This window comes from Manacus vitellinus, unplaced genomic scaffold (genome assembly GCF_001715985.3).
Source record: "Manacus vitellinus isolate BGI_N305 unplaced genomic scaffold, ASM171598v3 scaffold_1_pilon, whole genome shotgun sequence".
In the NCBI taxonomy this organism is placed as follows: domain Eukaryota; kingdom Metazoa; phylum Chordata; class Aves; order Passeriformes; family Pipridae; genus Manacus; species Manacus vitellinus.
Genome location: NW_021939396.1, coordinates 48,604,756 through 48,621,658, shown reverse-complemented (window position 1 = coordinate 48,621,658; position 16,903 = coordinate 48,604,756). Strand labels below are relative to the sequence as shown.

General features: G+C 34.2%; 1 protein-coding gene across 1 annotated transcript in view; it reads right to left on the bottom strand.

Annotated features, from left to right (window-relative positions):
* Positions 1 to 1,537: 1,537 nt before the first annotated feature.
* SMCHD1 (structural maintenance of chromosomes flexible hinge domain containing 1) overlaps positions 1,538 to 16,903 on the bottom strand; it is a 61,668-nt gene continuing 46,302 nt past the window's right edge. Inside the window, exons 35-47 of the mRNA XM_018081168.2 lie at positions 16,426 to 16,557; positions 15,456 to 15,605; positions 11,704 to 11,830; positions 11,418 to 11,537; positions 9,994 to 10,079; positions 8,854 to 8,976; positions 8,397 to 8,587; positions 7,512 to 7,621; positions 6,823 to 6,893; positions 5,820 to 5,991; positions 3,765 to 3,923; positions 2,981 to 3,104; positions 1,538 to 1,936 (exon numbers count right to left, since the gene is read on the bottom strand). Coding sequence (XP_017936657.1) covers positions 1,825 to 1,936; positions 2,981 to 3,104; positions 3,765 to 3,923; positions 5,820 to 5,991; positions 6,823 to 6,893; positions 7,512 to 7,621; positions 8,397 to 8,587; positions 8,854 to 8,976; positions 9,994 to 10,079; positions 11,418 to 11,537; positions 11,704 to 11,830; positions 15,456 to 15,605; positions 16,426 to 16,557 — 1,677 coding nt within the window. The 3' untranslated portion in view covers positions 1,538 to 1,824. The remainder of the gene's footprint in view (positions 1,937 to 2,980; positions 3,105 to 3,764; positions 3,924 to 5,819; positions 5,992 to 6,822; positions 6,894 to 7,511; positions 7,622 to 8,396; positions 8,588 to 8,853; positions 8,977 to 9,993; positions 10,080 to 11,417; positions 11,538 to 11,703; positions 11,831 to 15,455; positions 15,606 to 16,425; positions 16,558 to 16,903) is intronic.

The following is a 16,903-nucleotide window of genomic DNA, read 5'->3' as shown; positions in this document are numbered from 1 at the left end:
CCTGTATGTCTAAATTTAGAGCTGAAAAACAGGAAAAAGGGCTGGGGAAGGGCTAGCATAGTTTCTTGCTGGTGTTACGTTATACTTGAATAGAGTTATTTTCTTTAAGAATAGGACAATTTGATGTTTAGCCTACTTTATGACATGAAGCTTTGGAGAACATTCCACCACAAACTGCACTGTTTAATTTCTCCTTAATTTGTAGAAATTTCATTTAATTAGAAATGTCACAGAGATGTGCAACAGTGATCAGCGTTCTGAAACTTCTAGTAGGATGCCATCATATTTTTTTTAGGTTTAAAGTCCCTTTTCAGAAAAGCTGTATATAAAATACATGCTGCTGAGAGTATAAATCAGTAGATTTGGTGCCAACTTTCACTCCAGGGCAGGAATTCTTTGAGGCAGATGTGAACCAATACACCCACACCCTTGACCACCGTCTATTTCTTAATTTACATGGCTTCAACTAATACTTTCTCAAGTTTAGCTTTCTACTCTTGCCCTATCATTTTCATTCAATCAAATGTTTCCAGCTGCTCGCTCTGACCCTGGCTGAAACTGTATCTTTATTTATGCCTGGTCCTTTTCTGCCCTGTTCATCACTAAAATCCTTATGATGCAGATCACTAGAGGCGACCTTTGGCTCTTTTTTTTGGTCTTGTCTACCTGTTGGCTATTTTCTCTAGCATTTTAAGACTCCATTTCTCAAACCATGGACAATTTAATTTTCTAGGTATTTATGAAAACCAACAGAATCATATTTTTCTTTTCTTTTTGTGGTTTATTTGTTTGGGGTTTTTTTGGGGTTTTTTTGAAGCTGGGGACAGCCTTGTAAAGTAAAATTCTGCATGGGTATCTACAGTTTCCCAACATGATTATTTTACATCCAGCTGAAGTCTCCATTTCCACCTCTTAAAATTCATACACACACTTCAGCTGTAAGGATTTTTCTTTTTCCTTTGTGATGTTACTGCTTCCTACTCAAATCCTTCTGTCATAGTTATTCTTTTCGTGTCAAGGAGTAATCTTTTATCTGCTTATGAAGTGAGGTCCCTTTATGATGGTTGTGGTAATAGAGATGTGGAAAGATGGTTAGCATTGGTACGATTTTATATCTCATTCACAACCGTGAAGTATCTCTACTCACCCTTTACTCACCAATCCATAAAACAGCCACCTAGTACACACAGTAAACCCACTGCACTTTTCATACTCACAAGTTACTTTGTTTTTCCATTGGCACTGTCTGAAGGAGAAATTAATTCTCATGCCAACACCTTGGATATAGCCTTTGATAGGGGCTTCTTGCTAACCGTGGGAAGACTTTATGAACGTCTGCAGTTAGATCTCAGTATATTGCTGCTTAAACCCTCCCTTTTGAATTGATACTACCTCAACAGCTCATCCATCAGAAAAGAGTATTATAGAAAGTTCTCTTCCCCAAGACAGCCTGGGATGCTTTTTAAATTAAAATCTCATTTCATGACAATCTATTCAATACAAGTGATTGTATTGGCAGTGCTTTGCACTGAAGCAGTTTTACTGAAAAGATCCTTTATTTTTTCATAAATAAAAAAGAATATATTTTAAACTTTTTTTCACACATGAACGTAAAAACTCTGAAAGCCTTCAGAAATTAAAATTAACTATACAAAAATTGGGCTATCAATGTTAAATACTTAAACTTTTGTTACCACTAACTAATTTGTATCTTCTATTGGTATAAAAATCTTCATAGTAATGGGTAATACAACATAAGAATTTCCTTTAACTGAATGTATTCACATTTTCAATATATAGTTTTTCCAAGCAAGTCGTATCAGTCTATGCCTTTCTTTTTCGTGTAGTTCCATTAAGTTCTGAAGGGGTCGTTTGCAGCACTTGCTGTTGCTGCTGCTGTTGCTGCTTTGTGGGACAGGAGAACCATTCTTCTGAGCTAAACAAAAATAAAAGCACAGTTGTTTATAAACAAAGCTTTTCTCTTATATATATATATATGTAATACATATATATAACACAATAAAAGCACAGTTGTTTATAAACAAAGCTTTTCTCTTATATATATATATGTAATACATATATATAACACAGAGCTCCCCTTAGTATAAATAACATAAACCCCAAATTTGTGCACAGCTTATTATTTAATTATTTTGTTAAAATGAAGAATAGCACCAGGCTAATATTAGATACTTTAAATACATAACCATTTCAGTTCTATATGTGGATAAAAATTAAAATAGTAACCAATACAAATAATAAAGAGACATAGTAATATAGTGAACACTTGTTCAGAGACTCACAGAACGCAACTGGATAAGATTTAAATACTCTTAAAAATACGACCGTAGTTCAGCAAAGAATGATGTAGTCATGAGGACGGACATGAGAAATGGAAAAGTCAGTTCCATGTCACTTTAAAGATACAGACATACAGATTTCCCAGATTTTGTGTGTGTGTGTGTTCAAACGCTCCTTAGCCACAAAGGGAATGCAGAAGAAGATACACAGGTAAAGAGAGAACTGTGTTAAATACTTTACTGCCAGTTCAGCTCAGATAGTTACTTAGAAAAAGCTGTGTAAGTATGATTCTTTATTCTGTAAAAATAATTTTTTCTCTGTTTATCTTTCCAGTATTTGAAATCAAACCTGAAAAGAGTTTATAGACCAAGCCATCTCAAATATTTCTGGGGTGTAACAGAGTTGAATATACCAGAAAACACAGAGAATGTGAATGCTAGAAGATGCCAATCAATCAGTTCATAAAGAGAAACAGAACTAGAATCATTAAGCAAATCTTTATATTAAGCTTAAATGGCAGTAGAAATTAAAAAAAAATATTGAAAATCAGCTTTATGCAAACTCTAGTAATTGTTGGTTATTGCATACAAATATGAATTAAAAAATATGCAAAATAAACTAGTTTTTGTTTTGAATTCAGGATATGAGAAAATAATGACTAGATTCAGAACAGACTTACCTATATAATTTTTTCACTGTTTCTCTTCGCATTCTTTTGGGAGGTATAGGGGTGTCAGACATATCTAATATTATAGGCTGAAGTAATGACTCAGTGCCTTTATCTGATAAAGCAGGAGTCATACCTATGGAAGAGTTGCAAGTCAGAACAAAAAAAAAAAAATTAAACCCGCTGGTTATAAATGGACCCTGTAACAGATAGAGTTAAACCTCTGAAGTAAGGCTTTAGATATGCCATAAATTTTATGGTTACCTTAAGTCTCAAACCAAGTTCAAAGGTGACAGATAAAACTATCTGCTTTACTTATAACGGTCACAGAATAAAGGTTGATTTTTTAAATATATTTTGAAATATTGTAAATTATTTGATATTTACATAAAACCCACTTCTAACTCAGAAGTACTATCCTTGCAGACTTAGGGGTGTTTCTTTTTATAGCACAATGTTTTGATTGTGTTTCCTTAGCAAAAGTCATTCAGCCAGCCACACAAATAGTTATATAATCTCTTATTAGTGAGATCATAGTTTCATGTTCACAAGACACTGACTGACCACATTTTTATTATCTGAACACAATACAGGACAGTGCTGCTCTAGGCACTATCTACACCATCATAGTACTACATACAGTTTTTCTATTCTTTCCTTAAAGTGTGACATCTCTAAGCTCTTAATGTTAACAATTTTCCTTCATAGTTTGAACTTCTTAGTTTGCAAGAGCAGAATACATCTGGTTTCAGTTAAGTCTCCTTTAGGACACCAAAATTATAATACAATAACCTACCCAATTTCTGTTTTACTAGCTTGAGGCTTTTCTCTTGTTCAGCAAGTTCCTGTTTTTTCTTTTGCATTTCTGGAGTGTTCAGAGACTGCAAATGTAAATCAAGGTCCTTATTCACATTATCAAGTTTAACCACTGCTGCACGGTATTGCTGAAGAAGATCTAATGGAAGAATAAAATAATAAACCACAAAACAATAAATATGTGGCCATTTTGATTTAGAACGCTAACAAATACAATTCAGACAATGTATAAATCCACAAGAAAACATATATTTCTAAAGCACTACTTAAAAAACACACGAACTTATAACGGATTGGTAGTTGTTATTAAAATGACTGTAAGGGGAGGCAAAAAATTACATCCAATATTTTGATTCCTCTTTTCTTTTTGAGCCCATATCTTATTTCACAGTACCAGCAAACTCTGAAAATGATGTGGGAAACTGGTATTACTTTACACATCTTGTCCCTTGTGCCTCCAAACAAATTCTCTACCTTTGATGACACTAAATGCTTGTAGTATGCTTTGCTTTGAGTGCTACAAAGCAGAAGCTTGTATTGCTGACTTGAATTGTATTCCACCTTGTGGATCAAGAGAACATTTATCGAGTTTCACTTTGTCCTACCTACGGAAATCTAATCAAGTAGACTCAGAAAAGCAAGGGTATAGTTTGTTGACAAACCTTTTTCCTCTTTTAACATATGAAAAAAGAATTTTTTCTTGCCCAGGCACTGAATAGATCAAGTAATAAAGGAAGGGTTCAAGCATGTCAGCCTAGGCTCATTCCTTTTACTTTGGTGAGTGTCAGGTGGCTTGCACCAAGCTTAACTGAACACTAAGTACCTACTTTCCTTTTATGCTACAAATGCTGAAAAAGAGCATATCAGAACCAATGCTAAGAGTGAAATTCAGTTCAAGACAAGTCCTGTGTAATGAGATGGATGCTGTCCTTTAAACAGAATTTTACTATGATTTTCCTTTAAATGTCTAGCATCACTCCAAGTGAAATTAAAGCATGCCTTTTCTTTTACCATGATTACATGATTACAGAAAATGCCAGTTTAATTTATATGGTAATAATTCAGTTCAAAAATTGAAAATGTGTTGATAGACAAATATAAAGTGTCCTAAATGCATCAAATTTTAGCCTGTGGCTGACATGCTTACTATGTTTACCCTATATGTAATAAATTTTTTACTGAAATGCCAGCAAAGACCCCTTTAGTCCTTATTTTTTTCCTCCTTCAATTGGTTAATGTTAAGTAGTTTGTTCATATATAAGGATACTCCAGTAGGCGCATGTGTTCTCTCTCATTCTCCCCCCAGTCCTCTCCATTGCACATTTCTAGGAATACTGTCCTGGATAAACTTCATGTCCTTTTTTTTGAAAACAAAGTATTTCATAGCATTATTATTTGTGAATAAGACTTTTCAATGTTTTACCAATCAGTCAGGTCAGCTGTTACATGACAGAAACTGCCATCTTCAAACTTAATTTATAACCTTTATTCCCAAATGAAGATTCCAAGCACATAATGAAATGGAAGTGATCTCATAAGAAATAAAAGGTACCTTCTTGCTATGGTAATAATGCAGCTGTTGTGCTTAAGAAATATTCTCTCTTACAAAACCAGGAATTTTTCTACCACTGCTTCATTGAGCTTACTTGCACAGTAAGAAATTCTAAATTGATGTATGGTGTTTCCAGAGTAGAAAGACCTGAAACTTGTTTTTCAAGGATGCTAGAATTCAGTCAGCTGAAGCTTCTCATGCCTGCTGTGTGAATTAATTACCACAGCTTATAGTCCCTAAATAAGACTAAGAAAAAGAGGGCAATATCTCATTATTATTATTTTTCTTCTTTCAGGAAATTTATTAGCTATAAGCTTTTAAGAAAAGAGAAATTCATAAACAGGACATTGTACAGGTCCTATTTCTTAAAATAACTTTATGCTTAATTGAAGTTTTCCTTTCTGTATTACTTAAGAGAATAACAAACATAGGCAAACAATATAATTTTGGAAGTTTTGTATTTTTATGACTTCATTAACTCACCTATCTGTCCAGAGAAAGTAGAATAAAGTTTTGGCATTGGTGCTCCAAATACCATTCCTCTGAGTTTGTCCATTGGAGGAGCTTTATTCTGCAGGCCTCCAAATTTTCCATTGCTGCGAATCCTGTCACCCTCCCTCGTCAGCAAGGTAGGGCAATGTGTAATTTTTACAACCTACACAAGTATAAAAAATGATACTAAATTAGTAACTCCATGAAAAAAATCTAAGGTTTCAACAATGCTGCTGTGAAGCCTATTTTTCAACTGCAATGCAGCTTGCTCTCTAATCGAAACTTATTTTATGAAATTACACGTCATGACTTTCGCTTTCAAGCAACAGAATGCATATATTAAAATTAGGCAGCACTGTCAATAATTATGAAGGCTAAATTTTTTTGGGTTTGTGTTCTCAGTTTTTAGCAGAACTCAGAAGGCAGAATTTAAATTTATACTGTGGAAAAAGCTTATTATCAACATATACTATGAAGCAACCGCCATCAGTAGAGTTCTACATTCTTATGCAGAATCATTATTTCAATTGTAGCAAACTCATGAGCTGAAATGGAAAATGTACCATTAAACCTAAATAAAATGGGTCACAAAGAGATCCAGTAAGTTTCACATCAAGTTTTAAGTCGAGTGGACCTGAAATTTCATCAAGTGCCTTAGACTCCTGTGTTTTATTATACATATAGTGACTAGGAAAGTACTGAAGGACTTGCATTTAACACTAACAGCAAAAGTGAAAATGTTTATCTTTAAAAACGTGGTGCCATGCGTCATGGCAACATTCCCATAACAGAATTTGTTAAAAGAAGGTAATTTTGTCAGTGTCAATAATAGAGATTTCATTCATGTTAAGTGCTTTGAGACCCCACAGACAGTAAGCACACTTCCCGCTAACACAGCATTAAACTTGGAAATTATACTAATTTTTTAATGTATTAAATATGTAGCTATGCAGTATATCTGTATTATAAAATATCAAGAATAATTGAAACCTACCTCTTTTCTGTAGTGGTTGGCAGCATCCAAGTTATCTATAATGATAGTGTCACCCAAGAGCATACCAAACACTGAAAAATGTAATTTTTTGAACCATGAAATTTCTCTGCAACAAAATAACTCGAGTTTTGAAAAGTCAATTATGAGGCATCATTATTACATCTTTTCAGATAAGTGCAAGGGAAAAAGCATGTAAATGATTTTTTTCAATGAAATTTTATTCTGAGCTTGAGATAGATATGTAACCTTCTGCTTTCATCAAAGAATTCATAAAGAAAAAAAATTAGTATGTTTAATTGCCTTTTGGCATAATTGACTGTATTTTCCACTAAAGTACTCTCTTGATATCTTTATGAAGACACACATAATATAATCCCAAATTTCAGTAAATTATATAAATTATCATCTTTTTCAAGTCCTCCTGGAATGATGAATTTTTTTCACAGTTTCTTAATATGAAAATAAGACAAGTGAAGACAGTGGTCATGGCTGAAATTTTCACAACTGCTGTTTACAAATAATTAATGCTAATGTCCTCCTCTTTTTACCAGTAGACCTCACCAGGAATGTCCATTGGTATTTGCAAACATCTCAATGAAGATTACTGAATGGATTATCATTTGTGATGTTTCTGTATTTAATTTTTTAAAACAAAAGAAGTTATTAACAATTCCTTTCATATCATTTACCTGTTTGACAATGTTCTACATTATCCGGAAATGTTAACAGATCTCTGGCAAATACAGGATTTCCAATAGGTTTGAAGAAGGTTTTTCCATTTCTTAAGTGAGGTAAAGGTCTGGTTAAAGAAAGAGAAGAGTGAAGGAGAAGACAAGAAAAAAGCAATTTGTCCTTATTTCATTACTGCTTTTGACATCGAGTCAGAAATCTCAAACTGAATTGAATGCATCTTAATGCTTCCACATGAGGTGGTAAAATGATCCCAACATGATCCCAAATGTCAGTTATATTAAAGATGTTTTGGTCAAACACTGATTTTTAATGAAATATTATTTCCAGCAAATTCATATGACTAATTTTACGGACAAGTTTTAACGCACCATGTTATAAAAACTGAGATTTTGGACCCTACAAATAAATCTGTACATCAGATCTTTTCTAAAAGGTATTCTTCATATTAGCAGTCATTGTCATAAACAAATGACTTTCAGCAACAGAAATACAGTATTATCCTTTATCTTTCAGGCAACTGAAATAGCAGTATGAATTTCTATTACTACAAATGATTTTAGGGAATGTACCCTGAAACAGGATATTGAAAAGTTATTATTTGATTTGAAGCACTAGAATTATTTAAAAATAAGTTCCTGCTTGAGAAAACAGGTAGAAGTGAAGAAAAAAAAAAGGTAGATTGTCTTCTCTTTTTAATAGAAACACCTTATTAGACAAAGAACATCACACAACAGTTAAAGACATAAAGCTACTATTTCAGCTAACATTTCAAGTTACATTACTGTTGCTATAGTAGTGAACCCAGAAATTTTATACATTGAATATTTAATAGGAGTAAAGTTTAAAAAACAAATTAGACAAAAAAAATTTTTTTTCTCTACCTGTTCCAGTCTGGGAGGGTCTTCTTGTAAATAGAATCAAGGGGTAACACTTGTTGTCGACCTTGAGTTTCATCAAAAATAGAACGAGCAGCTTCAGTCGTCAGTGTGACCACACAGTCCATGTCACTTGCCAAATGCCAAGAGATAACTTTTGCTGCTTCGTTATCCTCGATTTGAGCTAAATGTGCAATCTATACCACAGAAGTTAAAATAGTCAAAACAGAAATCAAGATCACCTCTCCTTTTCATGCTAAGCATAACAATCCTGCAACTTCAATCACACATTTAATTCCCCTGTTGATGGCTGTTAGAAGAGCTGGTCATCTGATTTGAGATAGCTATCTTTTTTCAAATACTCCTCAAAAACTACTTGCATATTCAGTTTGCTAATTTTTCATCACTACTGCTTCATGGAAACAACAAAACGCATTAGAAGGCTCCCTGAGAGAAAACTCACCTTGCCTAGAATATCTGGGTTGCCTTTTGGATAGTTTGGGAGGGTACAAGTTCTCCTTGGCTGCTTCATTACTCCTTCTTGATCCATCTTTTTTTTTTTTAGAAGTGAATCCACATACTGAATCTGAGAACGTAAGTTTAAAATCAGCAAGCATGTATCATTGGACTGAGCAGCAGCAGTAGTTACTTTACCTCAATTAAGTTTCTAACAAAAAACATTCAATAATCTGAAACAGACTTTTAATATATAGGGGACCCACTCTACATAATCTCAGAGAAGAGGGGAGGCACCTTGCAATTGCAGCTGAACTTTTTAATTACTCCTTTTATTCTTCTTTTTAATTTTTGAAGACTTCAAGGAGCATTTCACAAAGAGCTAACAGCGCTTGATTAGGGCCAAAACTGAAGAAAGTTTAAAACAGTAGAAGAGACAGCCATGAATGTACAAAACCAAACCATTTCAGAAAGGGACTATGTCCAAGTCTGAAAAATTTAGCCAGCAGGGGAAACTTGGGTACCAAGATTGCAATTTAATTCTACTGATTTGTGATTAATAACTGTAACCTGGTTTTATTTGATCTAAAGATACTTGTTTACACAGGTGGGGTTTCTTTCTTTCTTTCAAAAGAAAAGAAAACCTTTTTTAAAAACTTCTTTAAAATATAATTGGATCTTTATGGGAAATTAGCAATGGGTTACATTGTCCTGAATCTTTCAAACTTATTTTTACATCAACTTTGGCAGTAACATACACAACTCTCTAATTTTCTGAAGTGTTTTCCCTTGGTCTACTTATGCCAGAATATATCCAGTGTATATTGATCAGCCTGCAATAACGCATTATAAAAACTAGCAATACCAATAAACAGCAGTAACCTTAGCAGCAATGCAAAAACAAGATGAAGATATAAAAAAGAAGGTTTTTTTTATTTCTCTTGCAGTTTTTTTAGAGATATTCACATTAACAGACAAAAAAAAAATCTTAAGTTTGACACTGATCCACAAATTTTCCTATGGTTTAAATTTTCATGATTTTGGTAACATGTGTGATTCAACAATGTTATATATTGATATCAATTTCATATTAGGATTAGATTTATTTGAAAGATGTTAATGGAGTTTAGTAAGAAGTATGCCTTACTATGTTTGTCTGTGGTAATTCAATTTGGTGCTTTTTCAGTTCATTCTTCAAGAAAGATTCTCTAGTTTCAGCTTCTTTAACCTGACCTGAAATCAATAAAATCAAAGGAGAGTAAGGAAATATTAGAAAGCAATAGGACACTTTTCAAAATTACACCTGCCACAGCTGATCCTATTTACCTCCTAATTTTAGCCCAGAATATCAGGATTTGTCCACAAAGATCTTGTGATTTGTGCATTTTCTAAGCAATTTCAGCAGATGTCACTCCTTCAGGTTCAAGAAGCAAAGGAGCCTAGATCTCAGATCAATCTGAGAATGTAAGCTGTTTTTAGTTTTCATCCTCAATTATCCTTCTAAATGGTTCTCCAACAGGTAAAATGGCAAGACAGAAGAGAAGAGTGCTAGCTGGCACTAATCTCTTTTGTCTGTTATAGGGGACACCACTTTTTGGACACTATTTCCTCAACTCTCATATCTGAACTGAAGCAATTTTGAAAACAAATGAGTAAACAGGTGCTTTCCATTCTCTATTCAAAACATGTTTATATTTGAAAACGTTACTTAAGCATAAAGTATAATGCTGTTCTCTAACTTACTGTCTACAGAGGTGCAAAAATCTACAAATATGAAACAAAGGTTTTTGTCTTTTACACTGGAATTCAGGAATTCATATTCATAATGGAAACATGCAGTATTAAAATTTTACAAGAAACAGCAGCATATTCTAATTCCAGTCTGCTTTATTTACATTAAGTGATTACTCAAAACAAAAATTCAAAATGCAACTATTAAAACAAACCTTCTGATCAACAGGCAGGATGATTCAAACAAAAAAAAATGCAAAGAAAACTTTTTTTTTCATTTCTCCCATTCTCATAAACCACTGCCCTCATACTACTCTTCAGTTTAATAGACTATATAAAGGATTACATTTGCTGATGAAGATAAACTTGAATAGTTACACAACACTTCTGAATAATGTACAAAGAGTCAAATATGAGGGGAAAAAGTAACATTCTGAAAATGTAAGACTAACTTTTTTAGAGAGGATTATCTACAGTTCATTTCTCAAAATTGGTTTTAGGCAACTGCTGAATTTCCAGATGTATGAGCATTCACACATTCATTGCAAATATGGGAGGGAAAGACAGTCACGGGAAAAAAGAATCAGACCACCAACTTCAATTACTTCTTCTGATAATTCTGACATAAGAAATTCTACCTCAAATCAACACCCTTTATAGGAAGGTACATCCAAATAATTAGATGCTTCCCTGCAAGCTACACTCCCTTCTGTTCTCCTCTAATTACTGTCTCTCAATTTCAATACTGATTTTTCTCCCCTTCTCTATATTCTCAAAATTATTAAAGGACAAAAGTTAAAAATTTTGAGGAAATTGATCTACACATTTGATTGAACTTACATTTCATTTCAGCTACAAGCTGGTTAGTAGTATCAAACATCTTTCTGTAAAGATCTATGGACTTAGATAATTGGTCTTTCTCCCTTGTAAGTGTTGCCATCAGCTGCTGCTTCTTGGAATCTACAGAAATAAGCATATATACTTTTAAAAGAAAATACAGTAACATAGCTCGTTTAAACATTAGCAAAAATCTATTAACCTATTACATAGTTCTTAAAAAGTATTAAGGACCTAAAAATAGCTGATTCTAAGGAAAAGCAAGTATTTTAGAGTAATTGAAACACACCATTGTAAAACATAAATGAGAGATGATATGGTTCCAAAGGTTTTTTCAGAGCTGGCAGATGTGGCTCAAAGACAAGAATATATTCAGTGCTATCTCTTCCAGGACTGTCTTCAGCCAGCACTAGATTCTATTAAGACAAACAAACATACATAAGTTTATGCCCACACTAGAGGTAACACACAAAATAAACATTATTCAAATACTAAATCTTGTAAGTTACCTAACGCCTGATGTCTAAACAGTATTACTATGGTTTTAAGTATTGAGTTGGAAATGCCTTTTACAACTATTAAACAAAACTAAAATACAAAGATATAGCAGTAGCCATTTTATTATTTAAGAATTAAGATTTTCATTTTACCTGTTTAAAAAGTCGTATTATTTTTGGCTATATATTTTATCTCAAGAAACAGATACTCAGAAAAAATCTCCTCTGTACTGTTCTGTAAGCAAGATTTCCTCATGTGTACTTCATTCAGTATGTGAAATGCAAACAGAACATTAAAAAGAAAGACCTGATGCATAAATATAGAGAAGGAAAAACAAACTATTCCCAGTGCTTAGTTAAAGTTACTGCTGTTACCATGGAAGTAGACAGCAAGTCCCAAATGAATGAACAATATATATCCAAACACTATCATGAACATTCAGTTCTTATTAATTCCTTATGGAAAAGACAAACTAAATCCTTTGTCTTTCTTTATAAACATGGTAAATATTATAAAACCATAAAGAATGATAAACAGAAATAAAATTAGTACAGGCAATATCTAAATGTGCTGTTACTTTGGGAAAGGTATCATGCATAAAATGAATAATGCTTATAATAAAACTCATACTGTTTCCACCTTTAACATGTAGAAATTGCTACTCAACTGGCCAAATCAAGAGAGAAGTGGTTGCAGCCTAAAAGAAGAGATAGATATATAACCTTCAAAGATAGTCTTCATGGCTTTCAAAAATATTGCAGCTACATATTTTATCAGAAGAAGTCTGTAGTGGAAATATCTTTTCCTTAGAAAACATATTCTAATAAAAGTCTAAACATTTTTCTTCATTAAACAAGTTTAGTATTCCTAAACCTGTAAGGGTAAATATGTCATATTATCAGATTATTCCCCTCCCCATTACAAGTCACATGAAAAGTACATTGCATCACAACCAAAAAATTCTTTCCACATGCGTTTTGTGAGTTGTTTCAAGTCAGCGAACTCAGTATAAACCAGATGACTGAAAACTGCCTGAAGAGAGACTGGATTCACTGAAACACAATTATTGCCTATGGGTGACTAGGGAACACAAGTTACTGTCAAAAGCAGAAGGATCTCATCAGGTCCCAGTAATGAGAAGGAAGAAGCACACAACATCCTCCACCCCCTATCAAACCAGGAATACATAAGTAGAAAGAAAAAAAAAGTCTGCTTACCCCCCCCAAAAAAAAAAGTCAAAACAAGCCAAATTAAAAAAAATCCTAACACACTCCACCCTCCATTACATAGGTTGTTAACTTTGTCACTGAAGTAAGACTGGAGAATTTAGATCACAACGGCACAACAGCAGGTACATGGAGATAAAACAACCCCTGTTATTTCTGCATCAGTGAGAAGTCAGAGAAATTATCCAGTAATTTTATCTGAACTGTCAGAGGCAACCCTATGGGGTTCTTATTATCCTCAACAGTATGCAATTTGAAACACTGTTCAATTTCCACCTCATTACCAGAGGTGTAAACACAAGATTTGCAGAAAAAAAGCTGTTTTGTTAGACCACCCTTAGCTATACTTTTGCATTTTTTCTCACCTCACCTGCCTGAGAAAAACATGTTCACAAACCAAATAATGTATTACTCCTGAAACTTGGTTGAAGAACAAGAGAAACTCAAGAGTGTACTGTAAATCGATTATTTTATCTGTTACCTCTATTTAGTCCCTGCATTTCATTTTTCTAGCTTGTTTTTAATACATTTTTTGTCACTTTTCCTTATGGATTAGAGTAGAACAGAGTTTGGCAGATTGTTCAGTGAAAAATGTTTGTCCATGTTAACTAGATGTTTCTAGTCCTTGACTAGTCCCGCTGCAACCCGGGTTCAATTCCCGGTCAGGGAAAAACTCCCCCGGGCAGATGGAGCTCGTCAGCCCTGTAAGGCCATCCATCTAAGAGAAGGTCACTCTAAACAAACCTACATCCTGAGGACCTCACTGCCACTGTCCAAGCTCGCTCGGCCCCGGCAGATGAACCTCAGGATTAAAGGGTGGGCTCAGTTCAGCGCACACTGTGTCTCACCTAAAAAATCCACTGTGCAGGCTCGAAGGGTAAAGACCTTTCCCAAATCTTCATTTGCGAAGACTGGCCATACATACATACATACAGTTCTTGACTGTTATCAACAGAGAACTATTTACACTGTGTCATTAAGTTTCATATATGTAGTTCCATTAAAGCAGTCAATGTACTGAACAAAATATATTATGAAGAAGTTTGTATGTAGGACCTGTAGATTTTAGGATTGTACCGAGATCTTACTGTGGTGATTTCCAAGATGTATTTGGAGGTTTTGTGTTCATTGTTATGCAGTGTCTGCCTCCACCTGGCACACACTGATGCTGGTTTGTTGCAAAGTTGCTTCCAATGAGCAAGTTTGAAAAGGCGGCTGAGAAAACGTCTTAAAGAAAGCTGGATTCTCCTTCAGTACTCCTTCTAACTGTTTGAAGACTTCCATAGACTTCAGACTAGTAAAACATCTGACAACAATCAAATGAAGTAGTCAAAAATGAAATTCTGCTCTGTCATTCTTATATGATATTTCAGCAAGTTGAAGAAAACAAGAAATAAATATACAACTGTTTCACCACAGGAATAGTCCTAGTGACTGAAGTTCTCTGTAGGCTTTTAAGAGAGAGATTGTGACTATTCCACAGAGAAGAAACTCTACATTCAGCTGGGTTTTTTTGGTGTGTTTTCAACAGTTTCTGCTTTTGTGCACGTTTTAACTCGTGTCTTTTGTATTATATTTTGTAACAACTGTGACAGATAGAAATCGTAGGCTTTAAAAATTTAATCTGTATTTGTTGAAGAAAAAGTGACTGTGGTGATCTGACTACAGTATGCAGTAGTTTCAGAGGTATGCATGTTGGTACAGCCAGAGATTAAAACTGAAACAAGGCAGTAATTTTTAGCAGCCAAATGCACCAATAAGTGAAATAAAGCATAAAAAAAGGGTACTTTTATCTTTACTTCTTCAAATGATGATAGGATGTCTTTCTGCAAAGTATACATAGCCCCACTTAGCTTGAGAAAATGTAAAGAGAACCTGGTAGAATTTAATTACAAATGTATGAAGAGGTTAGTCTAAAGGATCTTAAGATATTACAGCCAGAAAGTATTGTAAAATACTGCTAATATTAATGGTTTAACTACAGATTGGTGAAGTGTTATTTACACGTGAAATTCAAATGAAGAAAATATTTGTCCTAGATCCCCCTGCCTGTCCCAGTCCCTAAGTGAAAGTATCTGTACACTTCCCTCACTTGGCAAGGATAAACAGTTTAACCAATGTCCATCCTTCAGGTTTTCTGAAAATCAGCAACCAAACATAGAAGAAATAAGTTATCTACTCATCTGTATGGGAAAGCTACAATATATACTAACCCTCCACAGAACACAATGAGATGTAAGATCAACTTTGACACTGTAGGAAAATAAACCTCATTAGATCCACTGCTCATGGAGCTCTGTATTTCAGTCACACTTACAATTGCAGCTGATCCATGCTCAAATGGAAACTCCACTGTACTGACTTTCCCCTGAAACTGTGGGATCTCTATATCTTCTTCATTAGGGCTTTTAATTTTTGCTATTACTCTGCCAACTAGTTCAAGTCCAGTGTGGTTGTTATATTCATCCTGTAAGTAAAAAAGACAATAAAGTTACTTTGGTACATGAACTGAACTAAGTAATCCATTTCTATACTGCAGTGGATTTGCATGGTAAGGTGCTAGCAGTGGGGGGCTGCAGGGGTGTGAGGACAGGTGGGGGCTGCCCCATGCTGGACAGGGCTGGTACTCCAACTGACCCACTGCAGGACACAGCTGAGCTGTGAGGACCTGTTGTGGATTGACTATGACCCCCATTCCCCACCCACCTGCACTGTTTGGGGAAGGCTAGGGGAGTCTGCAGCAAAGTTGAGCCTAGGAAAGGGTGGAGCAGAAGCTGTTTCTTTATTATTTTTAGTCTTTGTTTCTACTCAAATCTTTTTTAATTGGTGACAAATTACATTAGTTTTCCACAAGCTGAGTCTGCTTTGCTCATGGTGGTAACTGGTAAATTGTATCCCTATGAACATGCAGAGTCCAGGAAACTTTATTTTTTGTAATACAACATTTCTAAGAGAAACTGTCTCCTGGAAGAAAAATCATGGAGAGAAACATCTGCAGTATATACAAGTGCTTTCCCACCAAAATCTATTCTCGAAACAAATTTTTCCTGTGGCCAACAAGAAACATGTCTGACAGCAAGGACGGAACATTTAAGTTTTGGTCATCTGTACATAAATGAAACAAGATGCACCTGTTCATATGCTGAAAAATCACAGATTTACATCTTTCTTTTTTTATGAAGTTAATCTGCAAAGAAACAGCAGCAGTGCCTTACAGCAAAATTAAAAATATTTTTAGCAGTCTTATATATTTCTCTAATTATGATTTTGTGTGAACGTATAGTTACCATTATATGAAGGTATAAATCCTTGACCAGTGTACGGCTCGTAAGAGCTCGAACATTGGAAACTGCTGGAGTAGCTGGTAAAGAATCAGGAAGCAAGCGCACAGGGTCATTAGGTACAACTTCAACTATAATCTAGCAGAAAAAGGAAGAAGAATAAAATAAACTAAAATAAAATAAAGACTGATGTAATTAACTGCAGTTCATCTGCACACCTGGGTTGCTCAAGAAGCATTGAAACAAATACATGAGAAATTTATGGACAATCCTCAAATAAATTAGCACAACCATAAAGCAGTTCTACTAGGTTGCAAATTATGCAGCTCTGTTATTCCACCAAATTTTTGGTTATAGAAGTTAATGAAAACATATTTTGATAATCAACAGTTTAAAATCAGTAACTATCAAAAATAAAAATATAATTTTTTGCAAAAGTTGCAAGTGAAAGTGTTTGCATTCTGAACCTACAAAGTATCATAAC